This window comes from Eschrichtius robustus, chromosome 12 (genome assembly GCF_028021215.1).
Source record: "Eschrichtius robustus isolate mEscRob2 chromosome 12, mEscRob2.pri, whole genome shotgun sequence".
Lineage (NCBI taxonomy): Eukaryota > Metazoa > Chordata > Mammalia > Artiodactyla > Eschrichtiidae > Eschrichtius > Eschrichtius robustus.
The window spans coordinates 40,501,009-40,515,282 of NC_090835.1; the positions used below are offsets into that span (position 1 = coordinate 40,501,009).

General features: G+C 53.3%; 1 protein-coding gene across 6 annotated transcripts in view; it reads right to left on the reverse strand.

Moving 5' to 3' along the window:
• Window positions 1-35: 35 nt before the first annotated feature.
• The window catches only part of DHX30 (DExH-box helicase 30), a 31,058-nt gene continuing 16,819 nt past the window's right edge, over window positions 36-14,274 (reverse strand). For all 6 annotated transcript variants that reach the window (XM_068559024.1, XM_068559025.1, XM_068559021.1 and 3 more), the window contains 16 exons: window positions 8,287-8,588; window positions 7,685-7,805; window positions 6,790-6,939; window positions 4,342-4,494; window positions 3,199-4,035; window positions 2,874-2,949; window positions 2,684-2,788; window positions 2,247-2,422; window positions 1,843-2,049; window positions 1,678-1,759; window positions 1,414-1,607; window positions 1,153-1,312; window positions 881-1,038; window positions 685-788; window positions 468-607; window positions 36-362 (listed from right to left, as the gene is read on the reverse strand). In XM_068559024.1, the coding sequence (XP_068415125.1) occupies window positions 109-362; window positions 468-607; window positions 685-788; window positions 881-1,038; window positions 1,153-1,312; window positions 1,414-1,607; window positions 1,678-1,759; window positions 1,843-2,049; window positions 2,247-2,422; window positions 2,684-2,788; window positions 2,874-2,949; window positions 3,199-4,035; window positions 4,342-4,494; window positions 6,790-6,939; window positions 7,685-7,805; window positions 8,287-8,588 (3,219 nt within the window). In that variant the 3' untranslated portion in view covers window positions 36-108. The remainder of the gene's footprint in view (window positions 363-467; window positions 608-684; window positions 789-880; window positions 1,039-1,152; window positions 1,313-1,413; window positions 1,608-1,677; window positions 1,760-1,842; window positions 2,050-2,246; window positions 2,423-2,683; window positions 2,789-2,873; window positions 2,950-3,198; window positions 4,036-4,341; window positions 4,495-6,789; window positions 6,940-7,684; window positions 7,806-8,286; window positions 8,589-14,274) is intronic.

Below are 14,274 nucleotides of genomic sequence, written 5' to 3' on the forward strand. Positions count from 1 at the left end.
TCTTGGTTTGGGGAGCCCCAGCGGATTAGCGATGCTCACAAGGGATAAATAGAACTTTATTTTAAATAAACATTTGCACTCTGTACATGGCCCCAGCGGAGACGGGGCTTAGTCGTCAGCTGTCTTGCGCACGTCAAAGCTGCCACAGGGCCCGCGCAGCAGCTCTGCCAGCAGCGCAAGCAGCTGCCCGTGCTCCTCCTGCACGCAGGGCGGCAGTGCAGCCAGCTCGCTGCGCAGGCTCCGCTCCACCATGCGGCCCAGGGCCCGGCGCAGCTCCCGCAGCAGCCGCACGGTGCGTGAGTCGCCCTCCAGCCGCAGCAGGTCGCTGTCACTAAGGGAGATGGTGGCCCGGCGCCCATCATCTAGAGGAAGGGAAAGACGCGGGGAGCCCGGGTGAGTGAAGCCAGACCCCTGAGGAGACAGAGGAGCCGGAGGAGCGGTGGGGCGGGGGGTGTACAGGTACCCACCACGGATGTGGACGTCCCCGTCGGTCAGTAGCAGCACAGCTAGTGGGTGCACCTGGGAGGAGTCCCGGACAAAGACGCTGCCATTGGACTTGACAGCCATGAAATACGTCAGCCATCGGCTCCGTAGCCGTGTGGCCTCCCTAGGGAACAAAGAGCTGGGTGAGGCCCCCCTGCTCAAGCACCCCAGCTGCCCTGCCCCAGCCTGACAGTCCCCCACCTGTTAATGGTCGACTTGTGCAGCAAGATGTTGCCGGATTTGGTCCTATACGTGACACTGTTGGGCTTGAATTTGCCCTGCCGGGTCACCTTGCCCTGCCTCACCTGCAAGGATGAAGGAAAAGGTGGGTGGGTTGAGCAAGGAGCTGGGATGGAAAGAGAGGTCACGGCCTGGGGCCCCCTCCCCGAGGCAGCACCTGGATGAGGTTGGGGTAGAGACCCGCCATCAGCACACCCTTCACCAGCTCCTCCTCCTCACTGTACTCGTTGCACTGGGCAGAGGCCAGGGTGCAGTCTGAGGGCTTCCCCACCAGGAAAGCCTCATAAATGTTCTCTGAGAACTGCTTGATGAGTCCTGGGGAGGCAAAGTCAGGGTGAACCTAGGGCCCCTGGTTCACAGCTCACTGTGCACCGGCCCAGTGCGAGTGGGAAGGGTGGAGGGGCTCAGGGCAGCTCGGGACCCGCTGACCGTGGATGAAGCGCAGGCTGGGCGCGTAGAGCAGGTTTTCCTCCAGGTAGTTCTCACGAGAGCTGCGGTCCTGCCAGCGCAGCACCTCCTCCCAGCCGGACACAGCCCGCACGAACGCCAGGTGGTCACTGCCACTGTCGTGGCTCAACAGTGCCTTCACCTGGGAGGGGAGGAGGGTGCCAGGGTCACAGGGCAGGGACCAGAGGAAGCCACCTCGGGACCGAAGGGAGCGGAGGGCCACGCAAAGGCACTGGGTCTGACCTTGTCCACCTCCGCCCGGTTCTGCAGGCTGCTGCTGAAGGGGTCCCGGGTGAGGCAGGAAACGACCACTAGCAGCGGGTGCAGGCAACGGAAGATGGCAGCCAACACTATGGCCTTGGCCAGCCGTGGGTCAGTGGAGATGTGGGCCAGGCGCTGCCCCAGAGTGGTCAGGTACTCCCGCTGGTCCAGCACCCCTGCAAGTTCAGCTGTCAGTCCCGCCCCTGACGGCCATTCCGCAGCCCGGCCCAGCCCTGCACCACTCACCGATCTCCTGGAGCAAGATCACAGCCTCGTCCACCGCCTTGATGTTTGGACTGTCCACGGCCTTGGAGAGGAACTCCACTGCCTACAGCACGAACAAGGCGGAGCCCGTTAGCCCGCACCCCACCTGCACCTTCCCAGGGCCCACCCCGCCCACCTCTGCCGCACCGTCTTCTCTGGCATGTGGATCTTGGCTTGCAGCACCAGGTTCTCGAGGGGCGTGCGCAGGATCTCCGGCACCTGGAAAGGGGCCATCTTCTCCAGCCGGCTCCGCGGGAAGAGGTGGTAGGCAAAGCCTGACTGGCAGCGGCCCGCCCGGCCCCGGCGCTGGATCACGTTGGCTCGTGACACCCACACGGTCTCCAGGCAGGACACCTGGGGGAGGGGGCAGGTGAGCAGCCACACAGACCACACGCCTTCCTCCATGCTCCCCTGTGCCTGGCCTTCACCTCACTCAGCTCCTCAACTGCCCCCCACAGCAGGGACACTGAGATCCCAGAGGTGTGGCCTTCTCCAGACACACAGGCCCAGGGTAGATCTGGGCTGGGGCGGGGCCAGGAGATGGGTGCCACCTTGGTCTTCAGGTCGTAGCGTTCCTCCTTGTGCAGACCGCTGTCCACCACGTGCACAATGTCATTGATTGTGATGGAGGTCTCAGCGATGTTGGTGGCCAAGACAATCTTGCGCACCCCAACGGGAGGCTGCTGGAATATGGCCTTCTGGTCCATCATGGGGATGTTGGAGTGCACTGGCGGGCAGCAAGAACACAATGGTCACGGGCACTGCTCCAGCCAAAACCTCCCCATATGAGGGCAGGCAAGGATTTTGACCCTATTTTGATGAAACTGAAGTCCAGATCAGTAATATGCCCAGTAGAGGTCACAAAGCCAGCAAAAAACTAGTGCAGCCTGTTAAGAAACCCAAGGCCCTGAGCCCCAGGTGAGTCACTCCCCAAGACAGAGGGCAAGCCTGGTGTCGGGGGCCACCGTCCTTGCGCACACGCTCTCACCTGGCAGGATGAGGTACTTGCTCTCATGCATGCCCAGGGCCTCCTGGAGGCGTTGCTGCACTCCTTTGATCTCCTGCCACCCAGGCAGGAAGCAGAGGATCCCACCTGTAAAGGGCCCTGTAGGCATGAGCTAGTGGCTCCCGGCAGATGGAGAGCAGGGGGGGCACGGGGCAGAGAAGAAAGCACCCACCTGGTTCCCCGCGGGCATCAATGTGCAGAACCAGATCAGTCACGAGGTCCAAATCGAGAGCGCATTCATCCTCAGACTGGGGTGGGGGAAGAGAGGCCAGTCACAGCCCCGGGGCCAGGGATCGTGCACAGGACACGGCCAGCCACCGCGACTTGGTGAGGTCAAGGCACGTGACACATCACCTCCAACCCTCACCACACCCTTGTCAAGCAGGCCTGATCATTCCCATTTCTAGCAAGGAAACCAAGGCTTGGGAAGGAGGAGGGGAATCCATGGAGAAAAGGCCAGGAGCCGTGGGCAGGATGGGGCGGGCGTATCCCCTCACCTCGTGGTGCCGATGCCGGTGTGGGTACTGGTGCTTGCCCAGCTTGGCCAGGATATCCTCCAGGTAGTGCTCCTTGACAGGGTACATGAAGCCAGGCACCTTGATGACAGGGCAGCCACCAAAGTAGCGGGAGAAGCGCTCGTTATCGCCTGTGGCACTCATGAGCACCAGCCGCAGGGCCGGGTTGAGCCGCTGCAGGCCCTTGAGCAGAATCAGCAGGAAGTCCGTGTTCACGTCCCGCTCGTGCACCTCGTCCACGATGACGTGGCTCACGCCCTCCAGGCTGGGGTTGCTCTGCAGCTTCCGTAGCAGGATGCCCACTGTACAGAAGAGCAGAGCCCCGCCTCGGGTTGGAGGCTTGCTTTCCAACCGCACCTGGAAGCCCACGTTCCGGCGCAAGGAGGGGCCCAGTTCGTGGCTGACCCGCTGTGCCACGGACACAGCCGAGATGCGGCGCGGCTGAGTGATGATCACGTTGCAGCGAGCACCTCGGCCCTCGGTCACGTAGCGCTCCAGCAGCAGCTGGGGGATGCGCGTGGTCTTCCCACAGCCCGTGTCCCCGGCGATGACCACCACCGGGTGCTGCTCGATGGCACTGAGGATGGTGTCCCGATGAGGGTCCACAGGGAGCTGGGGGGCCTCCTGCCAGACCGGCCCTCGCCGCCGCCACAGCTCCAGCAGGCTCTGGCTCAGACGCAGCTCCTCTGTTTCTGACAGGGGCACATAGGGCTTGCCTGTGATAGGGTCACCCAGCGGCCCCGAGTCCTTGCCCAAGGGCAAGATGTCATCACTCTGCAGCCGGAGTTCTGGGGAGATCCATGAACTGTCCATGGGGTACTGGGGGACGGGAGAGGCAAACAAAATGGTGAAGAGAAATACCTTCTTCTCATTTACCCACAGCCAGCCAGACCCTCCACACAATTCACCTTGGCCAGAGGCTATGGCCCACCCACTGGGCAGAACTCAGTCCTCAACTGCCCTGGGACCCTCGTGGGCAAGACGGGACTGCTCAGGGCAAGGGTGCACCCAGGCTCCATCCCCAGTGGGGAAAGCGGGGAGTCACTACCACCTGCTGCAGGTGAAAGCTTTTGGTATGGGTAGATGAAGGCGGGCAGGTAAGGAGAAATGTGGGGCTTCTCTTACGTGGTTCAGGAAAGTCTCTATCTTGCGGAGGATGGGTTCAGGCACCTGGATGGTACATGGCCGGCGCTGGGTCTCACCCAGCTCGCGCAAGGAGGCCAGGTTATACATGGCGTGGGTGAGCGGCTCATTGTTCCGGTCCACCAGGCCCAGGCTCTGCAGAGGGGACACGGGCGGCTGGTCTATGCCTGTCTCCCCAGAACTGGCCCAGACCTGCTCAGGAGCTTGAGAGAAGTCGTGCAGAGCAACCTCTTTTCTAAGACATTTTTGGGTTTGGGCCGATATGGTGCAGGAGGGAGAAATTAGGAACCAGGAAAATGTTAAGTCTCCACCAAAAAAAAAAAAAAAAAAAAACAAAGTTAAAAATGATTCAAGAAAAACCAGACCTGGCGTGTCTGAGTGTTACAGCCCCCACCCATGCAGACGGGCGCCACAGAGAATCCTCTCCCCGAGCAGCCAGAGTCCCCACAGCAGCCCAGGCTCACCTCCATGAATCCTCACCTGAGACAGGGGGGCCAGGCCCTGAGCCACCCCGGAACCCAGTCGCAGGCTCCTCTGCCTTCGCTGCCTGCCCACCCCCGCCGCATTTCACGTCCAGCTGCCACACCTCCACCTGTCTCTGCATGACACCCAGTCCACCGTACAAACATACATGGAAGTTCCCGTAAATACCTACTTATGCAACTTGATAAAATAAGCCACTGGAAGGGAAACTCTCTGTTTTATTTCCCTATATGCCCAAAGCCACCCCACCAGAAATAAGACAAAGCATTCCAACACATTGGGCAAGTGTGGAAAACCAGTCATTTCCCCCTATAGTCTGTCATGTCCGGATTCCGCACACCCTCCAAAACCCAGAGCAAACACTCCCTCCTTTAAGAAGTCTACCTGCACAGGGACCAATCCCCTTCCCCCGGCCTCCTCGTGCCAGAACAGAAGAGGTGCCAACAGGGCCACCTTGCTGCAGGGGAGGCCTCTGTCCTTTCCCAGGACTGTGAGAATTTACCTACAGCCTCTCTGACCGGGGGCAGGCAGCTGCTCTCAGAACACTGCTGCCACCTGGAAGCTTGTTCCTTCCTGAGACAGGCCTCTACCATGCTGAGGGTCGTCTTCTCATCACTTTTTTGTTTGTTTGTTTTTGTTTTTTGTCAATGCATTTATTTTTCAGTTTCAATCTAACGGTTGCTTAATAAAATAAGTCAACGAAAAGTGATTTTCTGGGGACAAATGTGGACATTAGCAGATTGAACAATGGTGACAGGTGCAATCTTATTCCAACGTTAGTTTTCACAAATTTGAATTAAATGCTCCCAGGACAGTGGAAATACCCTCCTAAAACAAGAGTTCTTGGGAACAAGTTCATCACTGTTTTTGTCTATCAAATTAAAATTCAGACTTCCTCAAAGTTCTCCCAGTTAGCCCTAGTTCTGTCCTCTTGGGCCACAGGTAATGACACATCCATTCCCTCTCACCATTTACCTGAGCCCATCCCTCTTCAGTTCTCCAGGATCTTGTTACCCCTATCAGCTCTATCTAAAATTCAGTTCCCAGAGCCAAATGTACACCAAAGGTATATCCGACCATTCAGAGTGAAACAGGGCCTCCTTCCTCTCTTATTCTGCAAACCAGACCCCCCACGGGTTCAGGTTAACTCCCACAACTGGGGTATCAGCTGACCTCCAAAGCCGCTTCAAAATGATTGCTAGCAGGCCTTCCCTGGTGGCGCAGTGATTGAGAATCTGCCTGCTAATGCAGGGGACACGGGTTCGAGCCCTGGTCTGGGAAGATCCCACATGCCACGGAGCAACTAGGCCCGTGAGCCACAACTACTGAGCCTGCGCATCTGGAGCCCATGCTCCGCAACAAGAGAGGCCGCGGTAGTGAAGAGGCCCGCACACCGCGATGAAGAGTGGCCCCCGCGTGCCGCAACTAGAGAAAGCCCTCGCACAGAAACGAAGACCCAACACAGCCAAAAATAAATATAAAAATAAATAAAATGATTGCTAGCTGTAAGCCCCACTGCCTTCACCTGGATGTTGATCCCTTCAATCTTCATCCTAGATGAACGTCGCATGGTTTGCTTTGGCCACAAAGCCCAAGTTATCAAGATCTTTCTAGATACCAAGTCTGTCCCTCAACAGAGACAGCATTTCTCCAGCTCCATACCATTCAGAATGATGAGCAGGTCTCCTCCTGGCTTCACCCAGGTTCCAGCCGACAGTGCTGAAACGGCTGAGCTCACGGGCAAAGCACCTCCACAGGGACTGTGCAGAAGCCCTGGAAACAGCACCCCACAGCCTGACAAGCAAGGCTGGGATACCAGATACTTATGTGCCCAGGCCAAAAGCCTGGCAGTGGTAGATTTCACTTCCTGGAAAAGTGGACCATTTGCCAAGGGTAGCAGGGAGCTCCAAGACATCTCATGCATCACACCAGGGATCATGCACTCACCTTCAGTTTCTTACAAGCCAGGGCTGCCGCCTTATTCTCTGCCTCTGCTTTGCGACGCCCTTTGGCGACAAAGGTCATGGGACAGGGCCAGAGTAGGGTGAGGGTGGACAGCTTGGTCTTGGTGCCCACAGTATGGAACTGCATGAGGTTCTACACAAAGGGCAAGAGAGATGGTTACAAAAAAGCAGGGAATGAAAACATCCAGGAGTTCTCAGAATGCCGAGGAACGCAGAGATGGATTTAACCCCCATCTGAGCAGGTACCAAGCATCAGCCACAAACGAAGTGCCACTGGACAGGCAGAAGCCAGCCCTGTGGGGCTGCAGCTCCCGGATCCTGGCCTTGCTTCTCCTGTGGTACCACGATTTCACAGCAGGAAACGGCATCTGGGCAACGCCACTACCTGCCTCCTAGCCCACTGTCCTCTCAGCACTTTCAAAGCAAACAGGTGTGATGGTAGCTGCGGGTTGAAGCTGTCAACATAAGCTAAAAACCAAGCACATCCTGGGGGATCAAAAAGGCCTTGCACCTGGAGAGAAGCTCTGCTTAACCAAAGCCCCTCAGCTTGACAACAAAGATGAAAACCTCAGCAAGTCAGCCACCCCCTCCCCAAACCCTCCTTTCCTGCCCGCAACCCTTGAACAGATATAGGTCTTCCACTCCTACAGTCCCCAGCCCCCTCCCTGTGCTCCAGTGTTCTGACTTCCAATCTGTCCCTGCTGCTTCAACCCTCCAAGGACCTGGAGTTCCCCCAGCTGGCCCAGGCTGGGCTTGGAGAATGGGCATCTTCGGCCCTCCCGTATACCTGTAGTCTCCCTCCCACCTGGTCTGGAGGAAAACCAGACTTGACCAAGCCAGCTCCCCAGTCACACACACTTATAGGAGACCCAGCTCACCTTGGCTGTGGAGGACGATGTCGCTATCTGAATCACCTTGGCCAGAAGGTTCTTGGGAAGTGGAAACTGGGTCAGAGCCCTAATAGCACTGTCGTCATCTGTCATTTCAAAGGAACCCCCCCTGGGAGGACCGAAAGTTTAGGTGAAAAAGCACTCTCTCTTCCTGGGCCAATTTCACCTGCTCTGAGACCCAGGGGCTAGGATATTGCATAGTTGCAGTAGGCAGCCAGGAGGCTGGGGCATTTCCACTTGGCCTGTGATCCTCTCACAGACACAAAGCACACCTGGCGCTCCCTCAGTTCCCCCAAACAGATAGGAGGGTAGAGGCAGGGGGCAGGCAGAGTAGTTATTGGGCCTCTGAAGGACCCCAGTGTGAGCTGGAGGGAGGGCCCGTGCTGCTGTTTCGCAAAAGCCCAGCCATACAGTACATGGCCACAAATGGCTTTCCCCAAGAACAGGTAGATGTACCAATGAATAACAGAGACACGGACTGAGATGTGGGGCAGGGACCCTCCCATCTCAGAGAAGACTCCCTGGGAACACCCCCCACCCCATGTCAAGGTGCAGCCAGCTTCCCCTGCATTCCCTGCCCCTGGCTGTACCTCGAATCCCTGAGTGGGGTATGGGAGTCCTGCTGGGTCATAGACAGAAATTCAGTGACATCAATGGTCCCCTCTTCTAGCTCTTCCTCCTCATCCTCCTCTTCCTCCCGGCCCAAGGAGCGGGATAGGCCCCCAGGTCCCCCTGGCCGGATGCTCTCAGGATTCAGCTGCCGCCAGGAAGTAGGTGGCATGGTGGGTTCTGGGCGCCACCAGCTGTCAGCCGGAGAGCCAAAGCGATCGGCTAGCACGCGGTATTTGGCTGCATCAAACAGCTCATTCCGGGGACCCAGCAGACCCCAGCCCTGGGGAAAAAAGGGGCGTTGTGAGGGCCCATACCACCCTCACACCTCAGGCTGCTCGGAACCTGCCCAGTTACACCGTAAGTCCCTCATGTGTGGGAGCCATGCTTTTTCACCTGTCTACTCACCTCAGGCCCTAGTCCAGAACTGGGCACAGAGAGAGCACTTAACATGTCTAGCTTCAACAGATGAAAATGACAAGGTAAATTCTTACAGCTATTAAGACAAAAGACCAAAGAAACAAAACAAAACAAAGAAAAACCCCACAAAAACCCCACAGGGCAACGGGAAGCAGATGCATTCACAAAGTGATCTAGAAAGCTTCAGTGAGTGTAGCAATTAGGAAATATGTCGTCTACACCATAAAACAGATATACCTCTGACACAAGAATCCTATGCTGGGAACATACTCTAGAAATAACACCAAACGTTTTTAAAGCCAGTTATACAAAAATATTATTTTAAAATATATTACAGTTTCACTCTTTTCTAGAGAAAATCAAGTAAGACATTTGCCGAGTCTCTAGCATGTACAAAGCAACATGCTTGCCACCCTGGGCACCATCAGGAGAGATGAGACCTGGTCTCTGCCCTCAAGAAGCTCAAAATCTAAGAGGCAGAAGAAAAATGCAGAAAAACAGAGTCTAAAGAACAAAAAAATAAGCAAGAAGCTAGAAGAACAGGAGTAGCACGTGAATAGAGCACAAGGTCAAGAAATTCAAGTTGGGAGTGGTAAAGACAACACGGGTGAGCCAGGCACATCAAGAGGGTTTCAGACATTACAGCCATGTGACAGTGGACGGCAGGTGCCAGAATCCAGGCACTGCTCCACAGTGCGGCTTCAGCCCCACCTGACTCGTGACAAGCCGAGGAGTGACCACTCACTTCTTAAAACTCTCTCCTCGGGGACTTCCCTGGTGGCTCAGTGGTTAAGAATCCGCCTGCCAATGCAGGGGACATGGGTTCGATCCCTGGTCTGGGAAGATCCTATATGCCGCGGAGCAAATAAGCCCATGAACCACAACTACTGAGCCGGCGCTCTAGAGCCCAAGAGCCACAACTACTGAGCCCATGTGCTACAACTACTGAAGCCCGCACACCTAGAGCCCGTGCTCCGCAACGAGAAGCCACCGTAAGGAGAAGCCCATGCACTGCAACAAAGAGTAGCCCCCGCTCGCTGCAACTACAGAAAGCCCATGCGCAGCAACGAAGACTCAACGCAGCCAAAAATAAATAAAATTAAATCTTTAAAAAACAACAACAACAACAACTCTCTCCTCAGATTTCTGAAAGAACCAACTGTAATTTTAAATGTAATCAGGTAGCTAGTGGGAAGCAGCCACATAGCACAGGGAGATCAGCTCGGTGCTTTGTGTCCACCTAGAGTGGTGGGATAGGGAGGGTGGGAGGGAGACGCAAGAGGGAGGAGATACGGGGATATATGTATACATATAGCTGATTCACTTTGTTATACAGCACAAACTAACACAACATTGTAAAGCAATTATACTCTAATAAAGATGTTAAAAAAAAAAAAAAAGTAATCAGGAAGGGACTTCCCTGGCAGTCCAGTGGTTAAGACTTCACCTTCCAATGCAGGGCGTGCGGGTTTGATCCCAGGTCAGGGAGCTAAGATCCCACATGCCTCGCAGCCAAAAAACCAAAACATAAAACAGAAGCAATATTGTAACAAATTCAATAAAGACTTTAAAAACGGTCCACATCAAAAAAATCTAAAAAAACAATAAAATGTAATCAGGAAAATTCTATTCACAACAGCAACAATAACCATAGCCTACCTAAAATGAACTTAAAGGAATAGATTTACATATTTTTTTAAAGTATAAAACTTGGTAAAAGAACACAAAATATGGGAGTTCCTGATGATGAAACTTTTTTGCATAAAGAGACAAAAGCCTCCTAAATTAACCCGTGTAACCTAACTCCAATCAAAGTCTGGATAGACTTTCTGGGCACTTGACAAATTGATTGTCAAATCTGTGTGGAAGAACAGATGCATGAGAACAGTAGGATTCTGTGACAGAGAATGTGAAAAGGGCACGCCACACACATCCACATGCATGAAAGCACAGCCACTCAGGGCAGGGCAGTACGGGTGCCTGGCCCAAGGCTCAGCCTCCGTGCTTCTGCGTCACATCAGCGCCTGCTTACAAGGACGATCTGATTATACAGAAAACACATAGAGCACACTCCCCCTTGGCCTTCCCCAGGAGGCCAGCATGCTTTACCTCCCTGCCTCCCACTCACACCCCCCCCCAACAAGGCCATGAGATGTTCCTGATGATGAACACCCACCCAACCCGCTTCCCTTCCAGGGCTCCCCGTGCTGGCTCATGCTTCCCCACCAACCCACTCTTCCTCCCTCCTCCATCTGATGAGTCACTGTCTTTTCCAGCTCTTTAATAACCCCAGAAGAAAACTCCTGCACTGCTGCTACTGGCATTCTCACCTATCCTGTGCCCCCAACTCTGGTCTTGCCTGACCCCACTGCTATTAGGGACTATTCCTAAAGGCAAACTCAGCTGTGTCATTCCACCAATTACCACCGGTCAGCAGACCTAGCATCCACAGGATCAATCAAGACTCCTACCTGAGATACCTAAGGGCTTGGTGTTCTGGCTCCTGCCCACCTGTTCGCACCATCGCCAAGCACTCAGACCCACGTTCACAATCCTCTAGTTGCTCGTGTGCACCCAGGTCCCATGCCTCTGCGCCCTCTATCTGGAGCGCCCTCTCCATCCCTGTCTCTGGAAAACTTCTACTCACTCTTCAAGAATAGCCTGCTTTATTCAGGAGGCTGAGGTGCACCTCTCCCCTCATGTGGGTGCTTCCTCTCTGGGCTGTGGCTGCCCCAAGAGCACCCTCAGTCACCTCTGTGCTGCCAGCACCTCACACCAAGCCTGAGGGCAATGCTTAACAAACACATCTAGTTTGGGAGGAAAAAAGCTGAACAAATTTGAGTACAAATATTGGGAATGAATGGGCTATACACTCCAGAATATATACAGAACTCCCATAACTCAACAACAAAACGATCTGACTAAAAATTGGGCAAAGGACTTAAACAGACATTTCTACAAAGATGATACATAAATGGCCAATAAGCACAAGAAAAGATGCTCAACATCTCTAATCATTAGGGAACTGCAAATCAAAACCACAGTGAGGGCTTCCCTGGTGGCGCAGTGGTTGAGAAGATTCTCAATGCAGGGGACACGGGTTCGAGCCCTGGTCTGGGAAGATCCCACATGCCGCAGAGCAACTAGGCCCGTGAGCCACAACTACTGAGCCTGCGCGTCTGGAGCCTGTGCTCCGCAACAAGAGAGGCCACGATAGTGAGAGGCCCGCGCACCGCGATGAAGAGTGGCCCCCGCTTGCCGCAACTAGAGAAAGCCCTTGCACAGAAACGAAGACCCAACACAGCCAAAAATAGAAAAAATTTTTTTAATTTAAAAAATTAAAAAAATTTAAAAAAAAATCTAAAAAAAACCACAGTGAGATACGACCTCATACCCATTAGGATGACTACTATAAAATAAATAAATAAAATGAAAGAAAACAACAAGCGTTAGTGAGGCTGTGGAGAAATTAGAACACTTGTGCACTGTTGGTGGGAATGTATAATAGTACACTATGGAAACAGTGTGGCAGTTCCTCAAAAAATTAAGAATAGAATTACCATATGATCTAGCAATTCCAATTCTGGGGATTAAAAGCAGGGTCTTGAAGAGATATTTGTTCACTGCAGCCTTATTTCACAATGGCCAAAAAGTGGACCCAAGAGTCCATCAATGGATGAATGGATAAACAAAATGTGATACATACATACAATTGAATATTATCGGCCTTTACAAAGAGAGAAACTCTGACACCTGCTACAACATGAATTAACCTTGAGGACATTATGCTAAGTGACATAAACCAGTCACAAAAGGACAAACACTGTGTGATTTCACTTATGTGACGAGTAGTCAAATTCGCAGAAACAGAAAGCAGAATGGTGGCTGCCAGGGGCTGGGGGGGAAGGGAGGATGGGGAGTTGCTTACTGGGTATAGAGATTCAGTTTTCCAAGATGAAGAAGTTCTAGAGACTGGGTGCTCAACAACGTGGCTGCACTTAATACTATTGAACTGTACACTTAAAAGTGGCTAAGATGGTAAATTTTATATTTTGTGTATTTTACCACAATTAAACATACAAACAAAAAAGGCTATGAGCATAGATAGAGAACAGAGAACGGGCTGGGGAGGAATGTGATGACAACTTGCTCACATGGTCTCGGTTTAAAGTGCCTTCTACATCCAGGCAGAAAAGCATCCTCACCCTTGGCACTAGAGACATTTTGGACCAGGTAATTCTTTGTGTGAGGGGCTGGCCTGTGCACTGTGGGGCGTTTAGCAGCATCCCTGGCGTCATAGCAGGTAGCACTCTTCTCCTTGTGGCCGCCAAAAATGTCTCTAGACGTTACCAAATGTCCCCTGGGGGGCAAAATCCCCCCCAAATTGAGAACCCCTGAGGTAGAGGTGCTCTAAGGGAGACGGCGATTTCCAAGACATTAAACACAGAAAGGATGGTTGAATTTCTGAGAGAGAAGATTTCCCCAGGCAGAAGGAGTACAGAAAAAGGAGATGTTTATAGAGAGTGGGAGAGGAAGAGGAGCCTGGAGTGACCCAGAGACAAGGAAAGCAGGTATAACCCAGGGGCTGAGGAAAAGATGCCCAGCAGTGCCAAAGCCACAGACCATTCAAGCAGAGCAAGGACTGAGGAGAGGCTAGTGAGCCTGGCAAAGCTGCCCCAGTCAGCCAACAATCACCAGGCGCTATGAGGATGTGAAGGGAACCAGCAACCACGGCATGGGCTATGATGCTGGAGTGGAAAGAATGCAAACCACAAGCACGGAGAGCTGTGTGCAGGGAAGCAGGGCCTGGGGAAGGGATTAGAACACTGAAGAATTTTTTTTGGCTGTGCTGCGCCACTTGCGGCACCCTAGTTCCCCAACCAGGGATCGAACCCGTGCCCTCGGCAGTGAAAGTGTGGCATCCTAACCACTGGACTGCCAGGGAATTCCCCAACACTGAAGAATTTTTGATGCTTACAGAAAAGAATCAGATGAGGAAAGATCTGAAAATTAAATAAAAGTGTGGGAGACAAGATGGAGAAGAGAGACAGAGAGGACAGAGAAAAGAGAAGGGTCGTGTAGGAGCCCAGGATAGGAAGAGGGACCTTGCCTTCTCAGACCCAGGAGAAGCAGTGACAATGAAGGTCTGCAGACCATGAGCAGGAGAGAAGCTGAAGGAATACAGCTTTGTCCTTGTCAAGAGCAAAGACCTAGGAATGTGAGGAAGATTCAAGGTTGGCACAGCCATGAAGGGAGCCAATTAGGGATGGAAAGAAAGGCTGGGAGCAACAATGAAGGTCTAGGAAATGCTGCGCAACCAAAAACTGAAAGCAACCCACGTCCCACCACTGGGAAGTGAGAGAAGTGACTATTATTCTTCCACTGTAAGTAAGAGAGGACTATGTGGCTACAAGGAAAAACCTAGATACATGAAATAACAGAGAAAGAAAAACAGAAACCAAAATAGAAGTCTCACCATGGTGCTGTACAGAGGGAGTGTTCTCCATAAAGGAGTTCTTCTCTGTGGTTTTTGAAACCACAAAAAGTAG